The following is a 23004-nucleotide window of genomic DNA, read 5'->3' as shown; positions in this document are numbered from 1 at the left end:
CCTTACTCCAGTGTAAATACTAATAATCTCACTCAGTAGCCAAGAAACCCCAGAATCAGGTGAATCCCAGTATGTCTCCGATCAGGAGCTGAGCTGAATTGAACCTGAGCTCATTGATCGATAACGTGCAAACTCTCATTGCTGCCTCTAATGTGTCTCTTCAGAGGGATTGAAGTTTGCTTCACTAATGTATTTAAATACCTTTTTGTTAACAGATACATTGGAAAGTCTCTTCAGAGGAAAGAATTGGCTGTCTAGAGAAACGGGGTTACACTGAGGTACGGATTAAACCTCTTGAGCTCATCCAAACCTCTCCTGCCCATGTCCAACCTCACAACAAGCCCCATCAACCCATCATCCTCCCCCCCCCCCCCCCCCCCCCCCCCCCCCCCCCCCCCCCCCCCCCCCCCCCCCCCCCCCCCCCCCCTGGCCTGGTGCCAAATTTTCTGTGTGATTTTATTTTGAGAACATCCCCGGGGAGTCTTTTGAGACATCTTGTTCCAAGTTGTTGTTGGCAGACTGAATGAATGCTTTGGAGGTTTAAAGTGACTGTAAAATATCTTGCGCTCTTTACAGATCGACTGCTTCAACTATATCCGCCTTTTGAAAAGGTTCAATGAAACCCATTTATTTACCTGTGGGACGCATGCCTTCCATCCCCATTGTGCTTACATTGTAAGTATTTCCCCATGGCACGCTGCTGGTAAAAACATTCTCCTGCGATGCATGACTTCTACAGGTGTTCTTGCCACTTTAACTTGATTCTTTCTCCCCCCCCCCCCCCCCCCCCATTAAGGAGATCGAGAACTTCACTTTGTCAGCTGCCTTTGAGGGGAAAGAGAAATGTCCTTACGACCCCACAGTTGGATACACGGGCCTCATTGTCGGTAGGTAGCATTCATTCGACACTACTGGTAAATGTGTTTTGTGCGTTTGTACTCGGGTGCAGCTAATCAAGGTTATTTTTCTGATGGTGCATCGGGTTCAGAGGAAGCCTGCCCTTTGACATCCGAGGAAATGCCTGTCCACCTCAGTAAACGGCCGGGAAAATCATGCTGAATCTCTTGAATTTCAGGAAGCAAAGCATCGTGGAGGTGGAAATCTATACTAAAAACTAGAAAATGCTGGAAATATTCAGCAGGTCAGGCAGCATCTGTGAAATGAAATGAAAATCGCTTATTGTCACAAGTAGGCTTCAAAATGAAGTTACTGTGAAAAGCCCCTAGTCGCCACATTCCGGCACCTGTTCGGGGAGGCTGCTACGGGAATCGAACCGTGCTGCTGGCCTGCCTTGGTCTGCTTTCAAAGCCAGCGATTTAGCCCTGTGCTAAACAGCCCCTGCGGAGAGAGAAACAGAGAACAGAGTTAACGCTTCGGCGTTTGAGTTGCGATGTAAAGAAACAGCGGGCGGGATTCGCTCCCGCGGCCCCTGTCGTCGTCCCCCCCCCCGCCCCCCCCCCCCCCCCCCCCCACCTCCCCGCGGTGTGCTTTGCGGCAGTGGAGGTGGCCTGCCATCGGCTGCCGGCGGGATCTCCCGGTCTCGCCACTGCCAATGGGGTTTCCCGTTGTCTGCCCGCCGGAAGGCGCTTGCCGGCGGGTGCGGCCGCATAGTCCCGCCCAGATTAATCAACCGTTTCTCTGTCTGCAAATGCTGCCAGACCGGCTGAATGCTTCCAGCATCTTCTGCTTTGTGTTGTTTGAATTCCTGACACATCCTCCCAGCGGGCAGTGCTCCTGGCTGTGAGTGTGAATCTGGAAAATTACCCCTAATGTGTCCATTAGGAGGATATTACGGCATTGCTAAAAGCTTGCTGTTTGATGTCGATCCTTCGTTCCCATGCTTTCGAACTCTGACTCACCCTTTTTGTTCTATTTTACCAAGTCTGTTTGTGTTATTACGGCACTAAGCTTTCTTATTTTCCTCGTCTTAAACTCCTAATGCATGTTTTTTTTTTGCCTCCTCTCAGCAGCCTCACTATGATGCAATTAATACACGGTGTTCCATTCTATCCCATATCCCCAGGCCATTCAGATCTGTGGGACCTCTGACCTTTCTTCCTTCTACAGCTCGCAGGCGTTTTAAACTTATTGACTCGGTGACGTCACACGGCCACCAGCTCTTGATTTACTTCCACCGTCTACTTTTCTCAGCCTGCACAGCTGCCTGTTCTGTTCGGGCCACCCGAGTTTGTCAGCTCAGAAAGGATGGGATGGGATCTTCCGGCTCTTCGCACCGGTCCTGCCGAAGGCACACCGGGATTCCCGCGGGATGGGGTGGGTTCAATGGGAAATACCATTGGCAGCTGCGAGACCAGATGATCCTGCCTCCGTCTTTGGCAGGCCGCCTCTCGCTGCCGAGAAACACACCACACGGGGGGGTGGGCGGAGAAACTCGTCTGTAGCCAGCTATCACTTAACGGGCTTATTTATTTATTCCAGTTATCTTACCTCACAGTTGTTTCATAATAAATTATTTAAACTTGATGTCCTGTAGTACATCATTCCTATCGGCCAGTCTTCAGAACATGACACTCTTGAATGCCCCAATTGAACTTGCCTCCACCACACTTGCAGACAGTGCATTCCAGACCTGAACTACTCACCGTGTGAAGAAGATTTTTCTCACATTGCTTTTGTATCCTTTGCGAATCACTTTAAATCTGTGCCCTCTTGTACCTAAATTCTTTTACGAGCAGGAATAGTTTCCTTCAGGCGATAGCTTCAGGCTAGTTTCCTGGTCCAGGAAAAACAAATTTCAGAAAACAAATGTAAGCATGTGCTTTGTCTGCCTCCTGTGTCTCTAGGTGCAGGAAGTATCTTAAGTCGAAACGTGTATCATAAAACCTAAACAACACGGTGGCTTTTGAGGCAATAATCTTTTATTCCGCTATGGCTTCTTGTGAATAACAAGATGAGATTACTTCCGATCTGCTCCAATGAACCAACCAAATAGAAAAGCAAAATACTACCGATGCTGGAAATCCGAAATAAAATCAGAAACTGCTGGGAAAACTCAGCAGGCCTGGTGACATCTGTGGGGAAAGAAAGGGCGGAATTCTCCGGTCCGCCAGCCGCGTTTTCCTGCGCGGCGCACCCCCGCCGGCAGCGGGATTCTCTGTGCCTGCAGCCGGCCAATGGGGTTTCCTATTGTAGCCACCCCACGCCATCAGGAAACCCGCGTGGGCGTGGGTGCATGGCCGGGAGATCGGTGGCTCCCGTCGACGGAAGGTTCTGCTGCGACTGTTTCGAGTCCATATGACTTCTTCAGAGCAGACCCCAATGTTAACTCTGTTTTCTCTCCGCAGATGCTACCTGCCCGGCTGAGTTTTTCCAGCATTTTCTGTTTTTTTTATTCCAATTAACCAACCTGTTGAAGAATTATCCCGTTTTATAAAGATATTTTTGCTTGGCAAATGATTTCCGAGAGCTGGTAACTAGACTACTGACTCCGGGTCATGAGCTCAAATCCCAATGTGGGCATATCCTTTTTTAGTTTTCGTTCGTGGGACGTTGGTGTCGCAGGCTGTGCCAGCATCTATTGCCCATCCCTAAGCCCCTGAGGGGCTGCTAAGTGTCAACCTCATTGCTGTGGGTCTGGAGTCACATATAGGCCAGGCCAGGTAAGGAGAGCAGATTTCCTTCCCTGAAGGACATTAGTGAACCAGATGGGTTTTTACAGCAATCAACAATGGTTTCGTGGTCATCATTAGACTCTTAATTCCAGATTTTTATTGAATTCAAACTTCACCATCTGCAGTGGCGGGATTCGAACCTGGGACCCCAGAGCAGTACTCTGGGTCTCTGGATTACTAGTCTATGCCACCGCCTACACCCTGTTCCATCAAACCGTTCGTATCAGGAAGGAATGACCACAAACGCCTTTAGATTGTTCTAAGAGTGCAACCAGCTCACGGATGTCCTTCAGGGCTGGGTTGTTGCCTCTTTTTTGGCTTTGGTTTGCGTGTGATTCCGGTCCCATGTCATGTGGTTGACACTTAATTCCCCAACTCTGAGTTGGCATAACAATGCCCTCGGTTGTCATGACGGTCACCACCACCATGGGGGCAACTGGAACTGTGACCGTCTTGAGCTCCTGAGAATGTGCACTACCCTGCTTTACAGAGCTGTTATGGTGACCAGTAGCCCTTGGATGAAAAGGTTCTGTTGCATTTTACATATCACTTAATTCCTAACTTGAATCCCTTGGTATTTGAATCCTTGCATTAGCAACCAATTTGGTTGGATCGTCGTTCCTAATTCCCTTCATTACCTTGTCACTCAGCTCAAACATCTCTTTGCCAAAGGAACCCAGCACAATTTCCTTAAGTTTCTTCATGAGTCCCCTGATACTCAGAACATGTTCTTCAGGGCAGTCGTGCACTTCAAAGGTAGCTTTTAAGTTGGCAGCGGAGATTTTATTTTGACCAAAAGTTCTGAACCATACAAACCTCCATAACCTGCTGTTCCCACAGACAGTAAAATCTACACGGCCACACTGTATGGCTTCCATGGCGCACTGGCAGACATAAAGAGGAACTTCCAAAAGCGCTCGCTCAGGATGGATGATTCTCTCCCTTATTCACTGAATGGTAAGAAAAATAATGCATTCATTCAACCTTGTTGTGATCTGCCAGAGGCGGCCTGTCCTGGAGTGAAGTCACACGCCCTCGGTTTTATCCCCATGGCAACTCTTGTTTGGAAAAGAAGGGCTTGCCACAGTATGTGGATATTGTAAAGTACATGAAGGGTTAATGTAATGTTACTCCTCTAGTCACTAGATGGTGCTATAGAGCAACCATATAAATACCACATGCCTCCTTGACTTCCAGGAGAGAGCAAGAGACGTAGAGACAGAGGCGTAGAGACAGAGTAGGTGTGAGATAGTTTAACTGACAGCATAGTTTAGTATTGTAGAGGTGTAGTGTAATCTTTACTTAACTAATTCCTTCGTAAGATGTTTGAATCTAATTCAGTGTAGTGTAATAAATGAGCTTTGTTTGTAAAACACTGCTTGCTGTTTTTTGCTAACACTACAACCTTCACCATCCTGAAAGAACAAAAACAAAGAACACAACAGGGCTGAATTAAACCTGGCTGATCAGGCCTTTAGAAACCAATAAGTAAGAGTGACTCAGCCTATCTGATTTTGGTTAGGGAAGGAAATCTGCCGCCCTTGTCTGATTTACAAGTGATTCAGGTCACAGCAATGTAGTTGATTCTTAACCGCCTGTGAAATGGCTGAGCAAATCATTGACAGTCAGTCAGCGATGGTCAATAAATGACAGCGATGCCCATGTCCTGAGAATAAAATTGGAGTTGCATGTGTCTATGTTACACTTTCTTGCTGTTATTTTGAGGCCAAAGTTGATGGACCCCTGAATCTGGAGATTGACGCTGGGATCAGCCAGCCCCTTAAGGAAAGGCGGGTGAACTCCACCTTCTCCTCTTCCCATTCTCACTGCACAGCTTTTTAAGAACATTGTGGGGTGTTCAGCTTGGCGCCCTCCCCGTCTCAGTGTTATCAGTGAAAGAATGTGCGATCATACGAAATGGCAAAGCGGGCTGGGCGGACCGTATGGTTTTCTGCTGCGCCAATCTTCGAGCTCCCGTGCTTGTCGGTGCACCCACTGCTCTCTCTCCCTCTTTCCAGATGTAACTTTTGTTGACTCGTTCCTGGTGACGGAAAGCGTCAACAGCTCCGAGGGAGACGATGACAAGATTTACGTGTTTTTCACGGAGAAGCTGAGCGAAGAGAACGCGCTCAACGGGAAGCCGCTAGTCACGAGGGTGGCTCGTGTCTGTAAGGTAAGAGGATTTCAGAGCTTGGTTTTGTGCGATGGATGAGCACTATCTCTGCTGTGATTGGACGCAGAGGGAGCACACGGCTCTCCGAGCCAATGTTGTGTGCAATACACGTGCACCTCCCTTCAGGTGCTCTTGTTTTACATGCGAGTCACTTCAGTCATACAGGTGGAAAGGAAAATAACGCGGGTGGAAACCAGCAGAATCTGGCAGCCCTGCGCGTGGGCAACAGTAAACAAAATCTCTCATGGGCCCCACTCAGAACGCTGCTGGGCGCATGTGGCCCCCGGTTGCATGAAACCTGACAGAGGAATATCCAGCTAAAATGCTGCAGATTCCGCATGTCTGACATTAAAGCAGCACATGCTTGAAATATTCAGCAGGCCAGACAGCATCTGTGGAGAGAGTAACAGAGTTAGAGGGCGCTATCAACGCCCAAATGGGGCAGCGTCCTGTAGCGCGATTAGCCAGGTGTTTCCCAGCGATTCGAGCACCAAGAAACACCCCGCTGTCTAACGCCCATCCCGGTAGATTGGGGGCCTCAGCGGGGAACGCGCGCCAGAACTCCTCCGTGCAGTGAGAGATCAGGACGCCATTTTAAAATGGTGCCTTGATCTCCCGAGTCCCTGACGCGACTCCCGAACCCACCCCAAGCCAGCGTTTGCATGGAGCAGAGCTAAACGGTACCATGGCGAGATCTCCCAGGCGCAAAAGTTTGATCCCGGACCTCAGCGAGGGCGAGCTCCAGATCGCGATGTCTCGTGAGATCCTCTTAGATTCCACGAGGCGTTCCGAGCATTGTAAATCTCACAAGAGGACTCTCACCCGATTTAACGACCTCGTTGCGTCACAGATTGGGCGCGGCAAGGCCGTTGGACCGCGCCCATAAACCCGTCCCCGTTTTCCTTGCTTCCGACGAGTCATATTGGATTCAAAACTTATTTCAGATTTCTATCATCCGCAGTATTTTTATCTGATCTTCCCTAAAACCGTTAATATCTGTTCCTATTCTAGTGGTCATCATGAAATATTACCGCAGCGCCTGTCTCCGCAGGTGTTGCTGGCATTCCCACCATTTTCTATTTATATCCCATTGTTAAAATCCCACCTTCTAGAGGCAGTACTGTAATATAAACAAGGTGAGAAATTTGGGGCGGGATTCTCCGAGCCTCCGCGCTGAAATAGCGCTCGGTGCGGGGGCGGAGAATGGAGCATCCAGGACGACCAGGCTCGCGATCGGCCTATATTTACGGGGCTGGCCCACCGAGTGGCTCTGCCATGTTGTGCGGACCCGCGGTCAGAAATACATTGGCCCGTATTGGCAGCTGGCGCTGCGAAGACTTATCCGGGGGTCCTGCTAGTCCGCTTCAAAATGGAAAATTCACTCTGGACTTTCTCCAAGAAAGTAACTCGTGCCCGTTTCCTGGCGGGCATGGGGTCATAGTCCCATTATCAGAAAATTCCAATTTCAATTCTCTGATAATGGGGCTATGTTCCCACGCTCGCGAGCAAACGGGCCTGAATCACTGTGGACTTTCCTGGAGAAAGTCCAGAGTGATTCTCTGTTTTGAAGGGGGCGAGCAGGGCCCTGGAGTGCTCCTCGCAGCTCCGGCTGCCAATATGGGACCCTGCACTTCTGGCCGCCGCATGCGCACAGCGGTCCTGCGCAACGTGGCAGACCCACACAGCGGGCTGGCCCCTTAAATATAGGCCCCCCCCAGATTGGCCGTCCCGGATGCCCCCCCCCCGCCGATGACGGATCCCCCCCACCAGGGCGGCCATGGACCGGGTCCGCAGCCACCACTCCGAGCTCCCGCCGGGTGGAACCAAGAGAGAACCACGCCGGCGGGAACCCGGCCAGTTGTCGGCGGAGAATCGCCGCGGGGGCCTCTTTCAATGGCTCCCGACCGGAGCAGCGTCGACCGCACTCGCGCGACTGGCGCCGATTCTCCGGTCCGCGGAAAATCACGGAAAGGCGACGGACCCAATGTTCTGACGCCCCATTCTCCGCCCCCGCGCCGAGCGCGATTTCGGCGCGGAGGCGCGGGGAATCCTGCCCTTGGTACCAGCTGCCCTTGGCGAGGTAGTGACTGCCTCTGGTGGCAGCTCAAGTAGTGCCACTTGGAATTGGCAACTTTCACATTGCTGGCCTATTGGAAGTCCGGTAAAGCTCCAAACCATCGGAACAGAGGAAACAGTGGACCTATTTGTTCCCAGTGACTGGAATTCAATGCTTGGAATACGAGCATTAGCAGGTGATTAAATCTTTACAGATCCAGAGATGGGGTGACCCCAGGTTAAAGGGAGCTAGATGGCAACCCTTAGGAACACAGGAACCGAGAAGGAGGCCATTTAGCAACCTATCTCCTGATGCACACCTCTGCCTCAGATTCCCTCATTACATTGGTTGACAGAAACTTTATGAACCATTTAATCGCCGTTTGTCCAAAGGTCCAGATCAAAAGCAAACATGAGAGTCCTTTTCTGATGACTTGTTCTGCTGTAAATTGGATAGAACTCTGGAGCGACAACAATCGAAACACAACTTGAGAATGCCAAACTTCGCACTTTGCACTGTTAAGTGTATGCCGATTACGGCAGTCTGGGCCAGCCTGTATGGGACATAAGTGACAAAGATCCAATAGCCTTCCTGCATTTTAGATGGGTGGGAAACACCCTCTGACCTGTAAGAGCACAAAGTCTGTTTCCTCTGAGGGCCTTGCCCGTAAATAGCTTCATGTCTAAGATTATGGTCTTGTGTGCCTTTGAGTTCCATTTGGAAATCCCTTTAAAGAGTTGTAATTTCCCACCTAAATTGTGAATGTATTTTCACAAAAGCCAGGCTGGGGCAGCACGGTGGCGCAGTGGGTTAGCCCTGCTGCCTCACGGCGCCGAGGTCCCAGGTTCGATCCCGGCTCTGGGTCACTGTCCGTGTGGAGTTTGCACATTCTCCCTGTGTTTGCGTGGGTTTCGCCCCCACAGTCCAAAGATGTGCCGGGTAGGTGAATTGACCACGCTAAATTGCCCCTTAATTGGAAAAATGAATTGGGTATTCTAAAATTATTTTAAAAAAAGCCAGGCCCCAGAATTACGCAATGGGACACCAGTCCACAGACGCTGATTTTCCTTTCAAATCAGTCGCATTGCGGATTTACTGCTTTTCAGAAGCTGCAGGCTGGCTGTGGCCTCTGACGACCTGAGTGGCCACTTTTGAGGGCAGTTAGAAATCAACCGCATTGCTGTGGGCCCGGGGTCACTTAGAGGCCAGGCAACTGGGTAAGGACATACAGAAAACCAGATGGGTTTTTACAACAATCTGATAGATACACGGTCGCCACTACTGCTAGCCTTTATTTAGACTTGATTTAAATTCTCCAGCCGCTGTGGTAGGGATTTGAATGAACATTTCTGGATCATTAATCCAGGCCCATGAGTTACTAGCCCAGTAACATAATCACTATTCTGCTGTTCCCCTCTCCCATATTTCATTGGAGGCAACTTCGCAAAAAAAAAATCTGCTGGAGGTCTCTCTCACTGAGAGCGACGGCGGGATTTTCCCTGTGGTGTAACTCAATTCACATTAAGGTACTGAATTTCCACGGTGGGAGGCGAGGAGGAAGCGGCCATTTTCCTCTGAGGATTCCACCCAAGTTATGGTTGGAGATTGGAACACCTCGCTCATGAAGATTCAGGGCCTAAATGTTAGCATTAGCATAAGAGGTTCTGGGTTGTCACCAGTTTGGTGCAAGTCAGATGGAAGCAGTAGCGTAGTGGGATTGTCGCTGGACGAGTAGTCCAGCAGGTCCAGGGTAATACTCTGGAGAGACCCAGGTTCAAATCTCACCATGGCAGACGGTGAGATTTGAATTCAATAAAAATCCAGTTTAACATGAAACCATGTCGCAAAAACCCCATCTGGTTCCCTAATGTCCTACAGGGAAGGAAATCTGTCGTCATAGACCTTACCAGGTTTGCCCTACATGTGACTCCAGACCACTGTTGCTGACTCTTAAATGCCCCCAGGGATGGACAGCGACTCCCACATCCGGAACAAATTTTTAAAAAGATGGTACTGACTCGGAAACGTGACTGAACCTTTAACTGCAGGGGACCCGGTGCTAAGCAACAGGTTGTGGGCAGAGTAATGAAGTGGTTCGGTTGCGGACAAAATCAGAGAAAGTGCGTACCAATCCTGCCGTAAGCCATTCGAGAATTTTGAATTAGTTTGAAAAAAACCTGTAAATGTCACCATGAAGCTGTTGGATTATCATAAAAACCCAACTGAATCACAGTGTCCTTTAAAGGTCTAGTCTCTCCTTTATGTAAGTCACGTTCCAAATCAACATGTTTGATGATTCATAACTGCCCTCTGACGTAATCCTGCCACCATTCAGTTAGCACAACCTTGTCAAAGGCACTCACGATGTCAGCATTAAAGACAGACCCACATTTGCGATCAGCATCATTTCAATTTTACCAAATAAGTAGGTTGAAATATAAATATTTTAACCATGCAGTTATAAACATTACTTAGTTCTAGTTGTGAAATCATTTTGATTTTGGTTAGCTTAATTATTATTCATTAAAATAACGTTTCAATATCCAGATTGATTCGCTAGATAGATTCTACTAAGTCAATCCGGATAACTGAAACATTATTTTAATGAGGGTTTTGTCTTGTGAAGGGTGACTGAGGGAGCAGCACGATGGCGCAGCGGTTAGCACTACTGCCTCACAGCATCGAGGAACCCGGGTTTGATCCCGGCCCCGGGTTACTGTCCGTGTGGAGTTTGCACACTCTCCCCATGTCTGCGTGGGTCTCACCCCCACAACTCAAAAATGTGCAGGCTAGGTGGATTGGCCACGCTATATTGCCCCTTACATTAAAAAAAGAATGAAGAGAGATTCACCAGTTTGGGCTGATACTCTCTCGAATTTAGAAGAAGTCTTACAACACCAGGTTAAAGTCCAACAGGTTTGTTTTGAATCACTAGCTTTCGGAGCACTGCTCCTTCCTCAGGTGAATGAAGAGGTGGGTTCCAGAAACAAATATATGGACAAAGTCAAAGATGCAAGACGGTACTTTGAATGCGAGTCTTTGCAGGTAATTAAGTCTTTACAGGTCCAGACGGAGCAACTGGAGAGAGGGATAATCACAGGTTAAAGAGGTGTGAATTGTCTCAAGCCAGGACAGTTGGTAGGATTTCGCAAGCCCAGGCCAGATGGTGGGGGGTGAATGTAATGCAACATGAATCCAAGGTCCTGGTTGAGGCCGTACTCATGTGTGCGGAACTTGGTTATATGTTTCTGCTCGGCGATTCTGCGTTGTCGCGCGTCCTGAAGGCCGCCTTGGGAAACGCTTACCCAAAGATCAGAGTCTCAATGCCCTTGGCTGCTGAAGTGTTGCCCGATTGGAAGGGAACATTCCTGCCTGGTGATTATCACGCGATGTCTGTTCATCCGTTGTTGCAGCGTCTGCATGGTCTCGCCAATGTACCACGCTTCGGGACATCCTTTCCTGCAGCGTATGAGGTAGACAACATTGGCCGAGTCGCACAAGTATGTACCACGTACCTGATGGGTGGCGTTCTCACATGTAATGGTGGTACCCATGTCAATGATCTGGCACGTCTTGCAGAGATTGCCATGGCAGGGTTGTGTGGTGTCGTGGAGGCTGTTCTGAAGGCTAGGGAGTTTGCTGCAAACAATGGTGTGTTTGAGGTTGCGCGGTTGTTTGAAGGCAAGTAGTGGGGGGGCGGGGGGTGGGGGGGTGGGGTGGGGTTGACCTTGGCAAGATGTTCGTCTTCGTCGATGAAGTGCTGAAGGCTGCGAAGAAGATGTAGTTTCTCCGCTCCGGGGAAGTACTGGACGACGATGGGTACTCTGTCGGTTGTGTCCCGTGTTTGTCTTCTGCGGAGGTCGGAGCGGTTTTTTGCTGTGGTACGTTGGAACTATCAATCGATGAATCGAGCGCCATATCCCGTTCTTTTGAGGGCATCTTTCAGGTCTGTCGATGTCTGTTACGCTCCTCCTCGTCTGAGCAGATCCTGTGTATACAGAGAGCTTGTCCATAGGGGATGGCTTCTTTAATGTGTTTAAGGTGTAAGCTGGAGAAGTGGAGCATCGTGAGGTTATCCGTGGGCTTGCGGTAAAGTGAGGTGCTGAGGTAACCGTCCTTGATGGAGATGGGTGTGTCCAAGAATGCAACCGATAACAGAGTAGTCCGTGGTGACAGAAGCTGGGCGTTCCTTGTACGATGGGTTTCAAGATGCCCTCGATGTAGCCAGAGAGGTTCTCACACAGGGTCCCATTGCCTGATATGATAGGACGGCTTGGTGTGTTGGCCTTGTGTATTTTCGGGAGGCAGTAAAGATCTGCAACGTGGCGAGTACGTGGGATGAGAGCACGTGTTCACCCCGTGTTGGAGATCTCTACTGCCTCCCGAAAACTCACAGGACCTCACTGCACAGGACCTTCAACCGACGTTATACACCAGATACATCAATGAGATTTTTTTCCTTTGGACCCATGACAAAGAATCACTGAACCGTCTACACGATGACATCAATAAGTTCCAGCCCACCATCAGACTCACCATGGACTACTCTGTTATCGGTTGCATTCTTGGACACACTCATCTCCATCAAGGGCGGTCACCTCAGCACTTCGCTTTACCGCAAGCCCACGGATGACTTCACGATGCTCCACTTCTCCAGCTTCCACCCTAAACACATTAAAGAAGCCATCCCCTGTGGACAAGCCCTCCGTATACACAGGATCTGCTCAGACGAGGAGGAGCGTAACAGACATCTACAGACGCTGAAAGATGCCCCCGTACGAATGGAATATGGTGCTTGACTCATCGATCGACAGTTCCAACACGCCACAGCAAAAAACCGCACCAACCTCCTCAGAAGACAAACATGGGACACAACCGACAGAATACCCTTCGTCGTCCAGTACTTCCCCGGAGTGGAGAAACTACGACATCCTCTTCGCAGCCTTCAACGCGTCATTGATTGCCAAGGTCATCCCCACCCCCCCACTAATTGCCTTCAAACAACTGAACAACCTCAAACAGACCATTGTTTGCAGCAAACTCCCCAGCCTTCAGAACAGCGACCACGACACCACACAACCCTGCCATGGAAATCTCTGCAAGACGTGCCAGATCATCGACATGGGTACCACCATTAGACGTGTGAACAGCACCCACCAGGTACGCGGTACATACTCATGTGACTCAGCCAACGTTGTCTACCTCATACGCTGCAGGAAAGGATGTCTCAAAGTGTGGTACATTGGCGAGACCATGCAGGCGCTGCAACAACAGATGAACGGACATCGCGCGACAATCGCCAGGCAGGAATGTTCCCTTCCAGTTGGGGAACACTTCAGCAGTCAAGGGCATTGAGCCTCTGATCTTCGGGTAAGCGCTCTCCAAGGCGGCCTTCAGGACGCGCGACAAGACAGAATCGCCGAGCAGAAACTTATAGCGAAGTTCCGCACACATGAGTACGGCCTCAACCGGGACCTTGGATTCATGTCGCATTACATTCACCTCTCACCATCTGGCCTGGGCTTGCGAAATCCTACCAACTGTCCTGGCTTGTGACAATTCACACCTCTTTAACCTGTGATCATCCCTCTCTCCAGTTGCTCTGTCTGGACCTGTAAAGACTTAATTACCTGTAAAGACTCACATTCAAAGTATCGTCTTGAATCATTGACTGTGTCTATATATATATATGTTTCTGGAACCCACCTCTTCATTCACCTGATGAAGGAGCAGTGCTCCGAAAGCTAGTGATTCGAAACAAACCTGTTGGACTTTAACCTGGTGTTGTAAGACTTCTTACTGAGTTTAGAAGAATGAGAGGTGCTCTAATTGAGGTGTATAAGATGATAAATGGCGTTGACAAAGTAGACATAGAGCGGATATTTCTTCTTGTGGGGCAATCTAGAACGGGAGGCCATAGTTTTAGGATAAGGGGATAGTAGATTTACAAAGTACAAAGAACAAAGAAATGTACAGCACAGGAACAGGCTCTTCGGCCCTCCAAGCCTGCGCCGATCATGCTGCCCGACTAAACTACAATCTTCTACACTTCCTGGGTCCGTATCCCTCTATTCCCATCCTATTCATGTATTTGTCAAGATGCCCCTTAAATGTCACTATCGTCCCTGCTTCCACCACCTCCTCCGGCAGCGAGTTCCAGGCACCCACTACCCTCTGTGTAAAAAACTTGCCTCGTACATCTCCTCTAAACCTTGCCCCTCGCACCTTAAACCTATGCCCCCTAGTAATTGACCCCTCTACCCTGGGGAAAAGCCTCTGACTATCCACTCTGTCTATGCCCCTCATAATTTTGTAGACCTCTATCAGGTCGCCCCTCAACCTCCGTCGTTCCAGTGAGAACAAACCGAGTTTATTCAACCGCTCCTCATAGCTAATGCCCTCCATACCAGGCATCATTCTGGTAAATCTCTTCTGCACCCTCTCTAAAGTCTCCACATCCTTCTGGTAGTGTGGCGACCAGAATTGAACACTATAATCTATATTTAAAGCAGAGATGAGGAGAAATTACTTCTCTCAAAGGGTGGTGAATCTGTGGAATTCACTACCCCAGAGTGTGGTGGATGCCGGGACAGTGAGTCAATTTAAATCGGAGATAAGACAGATTTTTCATTCGTAATGGGTTGAAGGGTTCTGGAGACTGGGAAGGGAGAAACCCATGACAACAAAATGTGCCTCGACACGAATAATCATTTTCAACTACTCGGCTGCCCAGTGAAGTGGAGGAGTGAGTGATGACAATCACTGATTGAAGAATAATAATGAGCATTCTCATTTAATTTGCCGGGCTCTGTAATTTAGCCCTGGGACACTCTTGTGTGGTGAGTGGCTCCCAGGCTTGTTTGGAATGCTGTGGTTTCCTCCGAGATAAACAGTGGCCTTGATAGTTCCTCCTGGTGTCAAATCTTCAACATCGTGATTCACGTCAGCTGACTCACTGTGGAAACCTCACTGCTTAGTCAGGCTTCCTGCAGCTTCAGAGCTCACACTCCCTTTTTATTGCAGTGTAGTTTCTGCCCCATTATCAGATCTGTCACAGGTGGCCTTATCAGGCCATAAAATATGCACCAAGAAATCAAATAGGCAATTCAGTAGGAACGTCATTACCCAAAGAGTAATGGCTTACGACTGTTTCTAATTCCTATGCTCGTATGTATGGTTGTATGAAAATGTGGAACTCACTACCATAGAGAATGGGTAAGGTAAATACTATTAATGTATTCAACAGGAAGCTAGATAAGGGGAGGCGGTGATGTAATGGAGATGTCACGGGGCCAGTAATCGAGAGGCCCAGGTTAATAATAATCTTTGTTAGTGTCACAAGTAGGCTTATGTTAACACTGTAATGAAGTTACTGTGAAAATCCCCTAGTCGCCACATTCCAGCGCCTGTTCGGGTACACGGTGGGAGAATTCAGAATGTCCAATTCACTTAACAAGCTCGTCGTTCGGGATTTGTGGGAGGAAACCGGAGCACCCGGAGGAAACCCACGCGGACACGGGGAGAACGTGCAGACTCCGCACAGACAGTGACCCAAGCCGGGAATCGTACCTGGGCCGCTGCCGCTGTGAAGCAACAGTGCTAACCACTGTGCTGCCGTGCCGCCATAATGTTCTGCAGACGTGTGGTTCAAATCCCAGTCTGACAGCCTGGTGAAATTTAAATTTTATTAAATCTGGAATTAAAAACTGTGGTTCTCAGGAATAGAAACTGGAATATAAAAATCAGGAATAGAAAAATAGAAAATTCATCTGGTTCACTAATGTACTTTAGGGAAGGAAATCGGCTGTCCTCACCTGGTCTGGCCGACATGTGACTCCACAGCAATGTGGTTGACTCTTCACTGCCTCATCGCTCTTTTGAAGTAGCAGCACAGGCACGATGGGACAAATGGCCTCTTTCTGTGTTGCCTGTCCCCATAAAGGCTTCAGCACCCAATCTAGGGGGCAGGGGATGGAGAGGGAATGCCAGCTAGGCTGCAGCAAAGCAGCACGCCAGCTACACAGCACGCCAGCTACACAGTCCAGCAGATATGCAGCATGCCAGCTACACCAGCTACACAGCACGCCAGCTACACAGCACGCCAGCTACACCAGCTACACAGCACGCCAGCTACACAGTCCAGCAGACATGCAGCACGCCAGCTACACAGCACGCCAGCTACACAGTCCAGCAGATATGCAGCATGCCAGCTACACCAGCTACACAGCACGCCAGCTACACAGCACGCCAGCTACACAGCACACCAGCTACACAGCACGCCAGCTACACAGCACGCCAGCTACACAGCATTCCAGCTACACAGCACGCCAGCTACACAGCACGCCAGCTATACCAGCTACACAGCACGCCAGCTACACAGCACGCCAGCTACACAGCACGCCAGCTGCACAGCACGCCAGCTACACCAGCTACACAGCACGCCAGCTACACAGCACGCCAGCTACACAGCACGCCAGCTACACAGCACGCCAGCTACACCAGCTACACAGCACGCCAGCTACACAGCACGCCAGCTACACAGCACGCCACCTACACCAGCTACACAGCACGCCAGCTACACAGCACGCCAGCTACACAGCACGCCAGCTACACAGCACGCCAGCTACACCAGCTACACAGCACGCCAGCTACACAGCACGCCAGCTACACCAGCTACACAGCACGCCAGCTACACAGCACGCCAGCTACACCAGCTACACAGCACGCCAGCTACACAGCACGCCAGCTACACAGCACGCCAGCTACACCAGCTACACAGCACGCCAGCTACACAGCACGCCAGCTACACAGCACGCCAGCTACACAGCACGCCAGCTACACCAGCTACACAGCACGCCAGCTACACAGCACGCCAGCTACACAGCACGCCACCTACACCAGCTACACAGCACGCCAGCTACACAGCACGCCAGCTACACAGCACGCCAGCTACACAGCACGCCAGCTACACAGCACGCCAGCTACACAGCACGCCACCTACACCAGCTACACAGCACACCAGCTACACAGCACGCCAGCTACACAGCACGCCAGCTACACAGCACGCCAGCTACACCAGCTACACAGCATGCCAGCTACACAGCACGCCAGCTACACCAGCTACACAGCACACCAGCTACACAGCACGCCAGCTACACAGCACGCCAGCTACACAGCACGCCAGCTACACAGCACGCCAGCTACACAGCACGCCAGCTACACAGCACGCCAGCTACACAGCACGCCAGCTACACCAGCTACACAGCACGCCAGCTACACCAGCTACACAGCATGCCAGCTACACAGCACGCCAGCTACACAGAACTCCAGCTACACAGCACGCCAGCTACACAGCACGCCAGCTACACAGCACTCCAGCTACACAGCACGCCAGCTACACCAGCTACACAGCACGCCAGCTACACAGCACGCCAGCTACACAGCACACCAGCTACACAGCACGCCAGCTACACCAGCTACACAGCACGCCAGCTATACAGCACGCCAGCTACACAGCACGCCAGCTACACCAGCTACACAGCACGCCAGCTACACAGCACGCCAGCTACACAGCACGCCAGCTACACAGCACGCCAGCTACACAGCACGCCAGCTACACAGCACGCCAGCTACACCAGCTACACAGCACGCCAGCTACACAGCACGCCAGCTACACAGCGCGCCAGCTACACCAGCTACACAGCACGCCAGCTACACAGCACGCCAGCTACACAGCACGCCAGCTACACCAGCTACACAGCACGCCAGCTACACAGCACGCCAGCTACACAGCACGCCAGCTACACAGCACGCCAGCTACACCAGCTACACAGCACGCCAGCTACACAGCACGCCAGCTACACAGCACGCCAGCTACACCAGCTACACAGCACGCCAGCTACACAGCACGCCAGCTACACAGCACGCCAGCTACACAGCACGCCAGCTACACCAGCTACACAGCACGCCAGCTACACAGCACGCCAGCTACACAGCACGCCAGCTACACAGCACGCCAGCTACACAGCACGCCAGCTACACCAGCTACACAGCACGCCAGCTACACAGCACGCCAGCTACACAGCACGCCAGCTACACAGCACGCCAGCTACACAGCACACCAGCTACACAGCACGCCAGCTACACAGCACGCCAGCTACACAGCACGCCAGCTACACAGCACGCCAGCTACACCAGCTACACAGCACGCCAGCTACACAGCACGCCAGCTACACCAGCTACACAGCACGCCAGCTACACAGCACGCCAGCTACACAGCACGCCAGCTACACAGCACGCCAGCTACACCAGCTACACAGCACGCCAGCTACACAGCATACCAGCTACACAGCACACCAGCTACACCAGCTACACAGCACGCCAGCTACACAGCACACCAGCTACACCAGCCACACAGCATGCCAGCTACACAGCACACCAGCTACACCAGCTACACAGCACGCCAGCTACACAGCACACCAGCTACACCAGCCACACAGCACGCCAGCTACACAGCACGCCAGCTACACCAGCTACACAGCACGCCAGCTACACCAGCTACACAGCACGCCAGCTACACAGAACTCCAGCTACACCAGCTACACAGCACGCCAGCTACACAGCACGCCAGCTACACAGCACACCAGCTACACCAGCCACACAGCATGCCAGCTACACAGCACGCCAGCTACACCAGCTACACAGCACGCCAGCTACACAGCACGCCAGCTACACCAGCTACACAGCACGCCAACTACACAGCATACCAGCTACACAGCACACCAGCTATACCAGCTACACAGCACGCCAGCTACACAGCACGCCAGCTACACCAGCTAAACAGCACGCCAGCTACACAGCACGCCAGCTACACAGCACACCAGCTACACCAGCCACACAGCATGCCAGCTACACAGCACGCCAGCTATACCAGCTACACAGCACACCAGCTACACCAGCTACACAGCACGCCAGCTACACAGCACGCCAGCTACACCAGCTACACAGCACGCCAACTACACAGCATACCAGCTACACAGCACACCAGCTATACCAGCTACACAGCACGCCAGCTACACAGCACGCCAGCTACACCAGCTAAACAGCACGCCAGCTACACAGCACGCCAGCTACACAGCACGCCAGCTACACAGCATGCCAGCTACACAGCACGCCAGCTACACCAGCTACACAGCACGCCAGCTACACAGCACGCCAGCTACACAGCACGCCAGCGACACAGCACGCCAGCTACACAGCACGCCAGCTACACAGCACGCCAGCTACACAGCACGCCAGCTACACCAGCTACACAGCACGCCAGCTACACAGCACGCCAGCTACACAGCACGCCAGCTACACCAGCTACACAGCACGCCAGCTACACAGCACGCCAGCTACACCAGCTACACAGCACGCCAGCTACACAGCACGCCAGCTACACAGCACGCCAGCTACACCAGCTACACAGCACGCCAGCTACACCAGCTACACAGCACGCCAGCTACACAGCACGCCAGCTACACAGCACGCCAGCTACACCAGCTACACAGCACGCCAGCTACACAGCACGCCAGCTACACCAGCTACACAGCACGCCAGCTACACAGCTACACCAGCTACACAGCACGCCAGCTACACCAGCTACACAGCACGCCAGCTACACAGCACGCCAGCTACACCAGCTACACAGCACGCCAGCTACACAGCACGCCAGCTACACCAGCTAAACAGCACGCCAGCTACACAGCACGCCAGCTACACCAGCTACACAGCACGCCAGCTACACAGCACGCCAGCTATACAGCACGCCAGCTACACAGCACGCCAGCTACACAGGACGCCAGCTACACAGCACGCCAGCTACACCAGCTACACAGCACGTCAGCTACACCAGCTACACAGCACGCCAGCTACACAGCACGCCAGCTACACAGCACGCCAGCTACACAGCACGCCAGCTACACCAGCTAAACAGCACGCCAGCTACACAGCACGCCAGCTACACCAGCTACACAGCACGCCAGCTACACAGCATGCCAGCTACACAGCACGCCAGCTACACCAGCTAAACAGCACGCCAGCTACACAGCACGCCAGCTACACAGCACGCCAGCTACACAGCACGCCAGCTACACAGCACGCCAGCTACACCAGCTACACAGCATGCCAGCTACACAGCACGCCAGCTACACCAGCTACACAGCACGCCAGCTACACAGCACGCCAGCTACACCAGCTAAACAGCACGCCAGCTACACAGCACGCCAGCTACACAGCACGCCAGCTACACCAGCTACACAGCACGCCAGCTACACAGCACGCCAGCTACACAGCACGCCAGCTACACCAGCTACACAGCACGCCAGCTACACAGCACGCCAGCTACACAGCACGCCAGCTACACAGCACGCCAGCTACACAGCACGCCAGCTACACCAGCTAAACAGCACGCCAGCTACACAGCACGCCAGCTACACAGCACGCCAGCTACACCAGCTACACAGCACGCCAGCTACACAGAACTCCAGCTACACAGCACGCCAGCTACACAGCACGCCAGCTACACAGCACGCCAGCTACACAGAACTCCAGCTACACCAGCTACACAGCACACCAGCTACACAGCACGCCAGCTACACAGCACGCCAGCTACACCAGTTACACAGCACGCCAGCTACACAGAACTCGGGCTACACAGCACGCCAGCTACACAGCACGCCAGCTACACAGCACGCCAGCTACACAGCACGCCAGCTACACCAGCTACACAGCACGCCAGCTACACAGAACTCCAGCTACACCAGCTACACAGCACGCCAGCTACACAGCACGCCAGCTACACCAGCTACACAGCACGCCAGCTACACAGCACGCCAGCTACACAGCACGCCAGCTACACCAGCTACACAGCACGCCAGCTACACAGCACGCCAGCTACACAGCACGCCAGCTACACAGCACGCCAGCTACACCAGCTAAACAGCACGCCAGCTACACAGCACGCCAGCTACACAGCACGCCAGCTACACCAGCTACACAGCACGCCAGCTACACAGCATGCCAGCTACACAGCACGCCAGCTACACCAGCTACACAGCATGCCAGCTACACAGCACGCCAGCTACACCAGCTACACAGCACGCCAGCTACACAGCACGCCAGCTACACCAGCTAAACAGCACGCCAGCTACACAGCACGCCAGCTACACAGCACGCCAGCTACACCAGCTACACAGCACGCCAGCTACACAGCACGCCAGCTACACAGCACGCCAGCTACACCAGCTACACAGCACGCCAGCTACACAGCACGCCAGCTACACAGCACGCCAGCTACACAGCACGCCAGCTACACAGCACGCCAGCTACACCAGCTAAACAGCACGCCAGCTACACAGCACGCCAGCTACACAGCACGCCAGCTACACCAGCTACACAGCACGCCAGCTACACAGAACTCCAGCTACACAGCACGCCAGCTACACAGCACGCCAGCTACACAGCACGCCAGCTACACAGAACTCCAGCTACACCAGCTACACAGCACACCAGCTACACAGCACGCCAGCTACACAGCACGCCAGCTACACCAGTTACACAGCACGCCAGCTACACAGAACTCGGGCTACACAGCACGCCAGCTACACAGCACGCCAGCTACACAGCACGCCAGCTACACAGCACGCCAGCTACACCAGCTACACAGCACGCCAGCTACACAGAACTCCAGCTACACCAGCTACACAGCACGCCAGCTACACAGCACGCCAGCTACACCAGCTACACAGCACGCCAGCTACACAGCACGCCAGCTACACAGCACGCCAGCTACACCAGCTACACAGCACGCCAGCTACACAGCACGCCAGCTACACAGCACGCCAGCTACACAGCACGCCAGCTACACCAGCTAAACAGCACGCCAGCTACACAGCACGCCAGCTACACAGCACGCCAGCTACACCAGCTACACAGCACGCCAGCTACACAGAACTCCAGCTACACAGCACGCCAGCTACACAGCACGCCAGCTACACAGCACGCCAGCTACACAGAACTCCAGCTACACCAGCTACACAGCACACCAGCTACACAGCACGCCAGCTACACCAGTTACACAGCACGCCAGCTACACAGAACTCCAGCTACACAGCACGCCAGCTACACAGCACGCCAGCTACACAGCACGCCAGCTACACAGCACGCCAGCTACACCAGCTACACAGCACGCCAGCTACACAGAACTCCAGCTACACCAGCTACACAGCACGCCAGCTACACAGAACTCCAGCTACACCAGCTACACAGCACACCAGCTACACAGCACGCCAGCTACACAGCACGCCAGCTACACCAGTTACACAGCACGCCAGCTACACAGAACTCCAGCTACACAGCACGCCAGCTACACAGCACGCCAGCTACACAGCACGCCAGCTACACAGCACGCCAGCTACACCAGCTACACAGCACGCCAGCTACACAGAACTCCAGCTACACCAGCTACACAGCACGCCAGCTACACAGCACGCCAGCTACACAGCACGCCAGCTACACCAGCTACACAGCACGCCAGCTACACAGAACTCCAGCTACACAGCACGCCAGCTACACAGCACGCCAGCTACACAGCACGCCAGCTACACAGCACGCCAGCTACACCAGCTACACAGCACGCCAGCTACACAGCACGCCAGCTACACCAGCTACACAGCACGCCAGCTACACAGCACGCCAGCTACACAGCACGCCAGCTACACAGCACGCCAGCTACACCAGCTACACAGCACGCCAGCTACACAGCACGCCAGCTACACAGCACGCCAGCTACACAGCACGCCAGCTACACAGCACGCCAGCTACACCAGCTAAACAGCACGCCAGCTACACAGCACGCCAGCTACACCAGCTACACAGCACGCCAGCTACACAGCACGCCAGCTACACCAGCTAAACAGCACGCCAGCTACACAGCACGCCAGCTAAACAGCACGCCAGCTACACAGCACGCCAGCTACACAACACGCCAGCTACACCAGCTACACAGCACGCCAGCTACACCAGCTACACAGCACGCCAGCTACACAGCACGCCAGCTACACAGCACGCCAGCTACACAGCACGCCAGCTACACAGAACTC

General features: G+C 52.6%; 1 protein-coding gene across 1 annotated transcript in view; it reads left to right on the top strand.

Annotated features, from left to right (window-relative positions):
* sema4gb (sema domain, immunoglobulin domain (Ig), transmembrane domain (TM) and short cytoplasmic domain, (semaphorin) 4Gb) overlaps nt 1-23004 on the top strand; it is a 244050-nt gene that overhangs the window by 120871 nt on the left and 100175 nt on the right. The window contains 5 exon segments of the mRNA XM_072479570.1: nt 216-278; nt 577-675; nt 797-887; nt 4473-4589; nt 5651-5805. Coding sequence (XP_072335671.1) covers nt 216-278; nt 577-675; nt 797-887; nt 4473-4589; nt 5651-5805 — 525 coding nt within the window.

Source organism: Scyliorhinus torazame, chromosome 16 (genome assembly GCF_047496885.1).
Source record: "Scyliorhinus torazame isolate Kashiwa2021f chromosome 16, sScyTor2.1, whole genome shotgun sequence".
NCBI lineage: Eukaryota > Metazoa > Chordata > Chondrichthyes > Carcharhiniformes > Scyliorhinidae > Scyliorhinus > Scyliorhinus torazame.
Note: the sequence above shows the minus strand (reverse complement) of the source record. Positions and strands in the feature narration are given on the sequence as shown.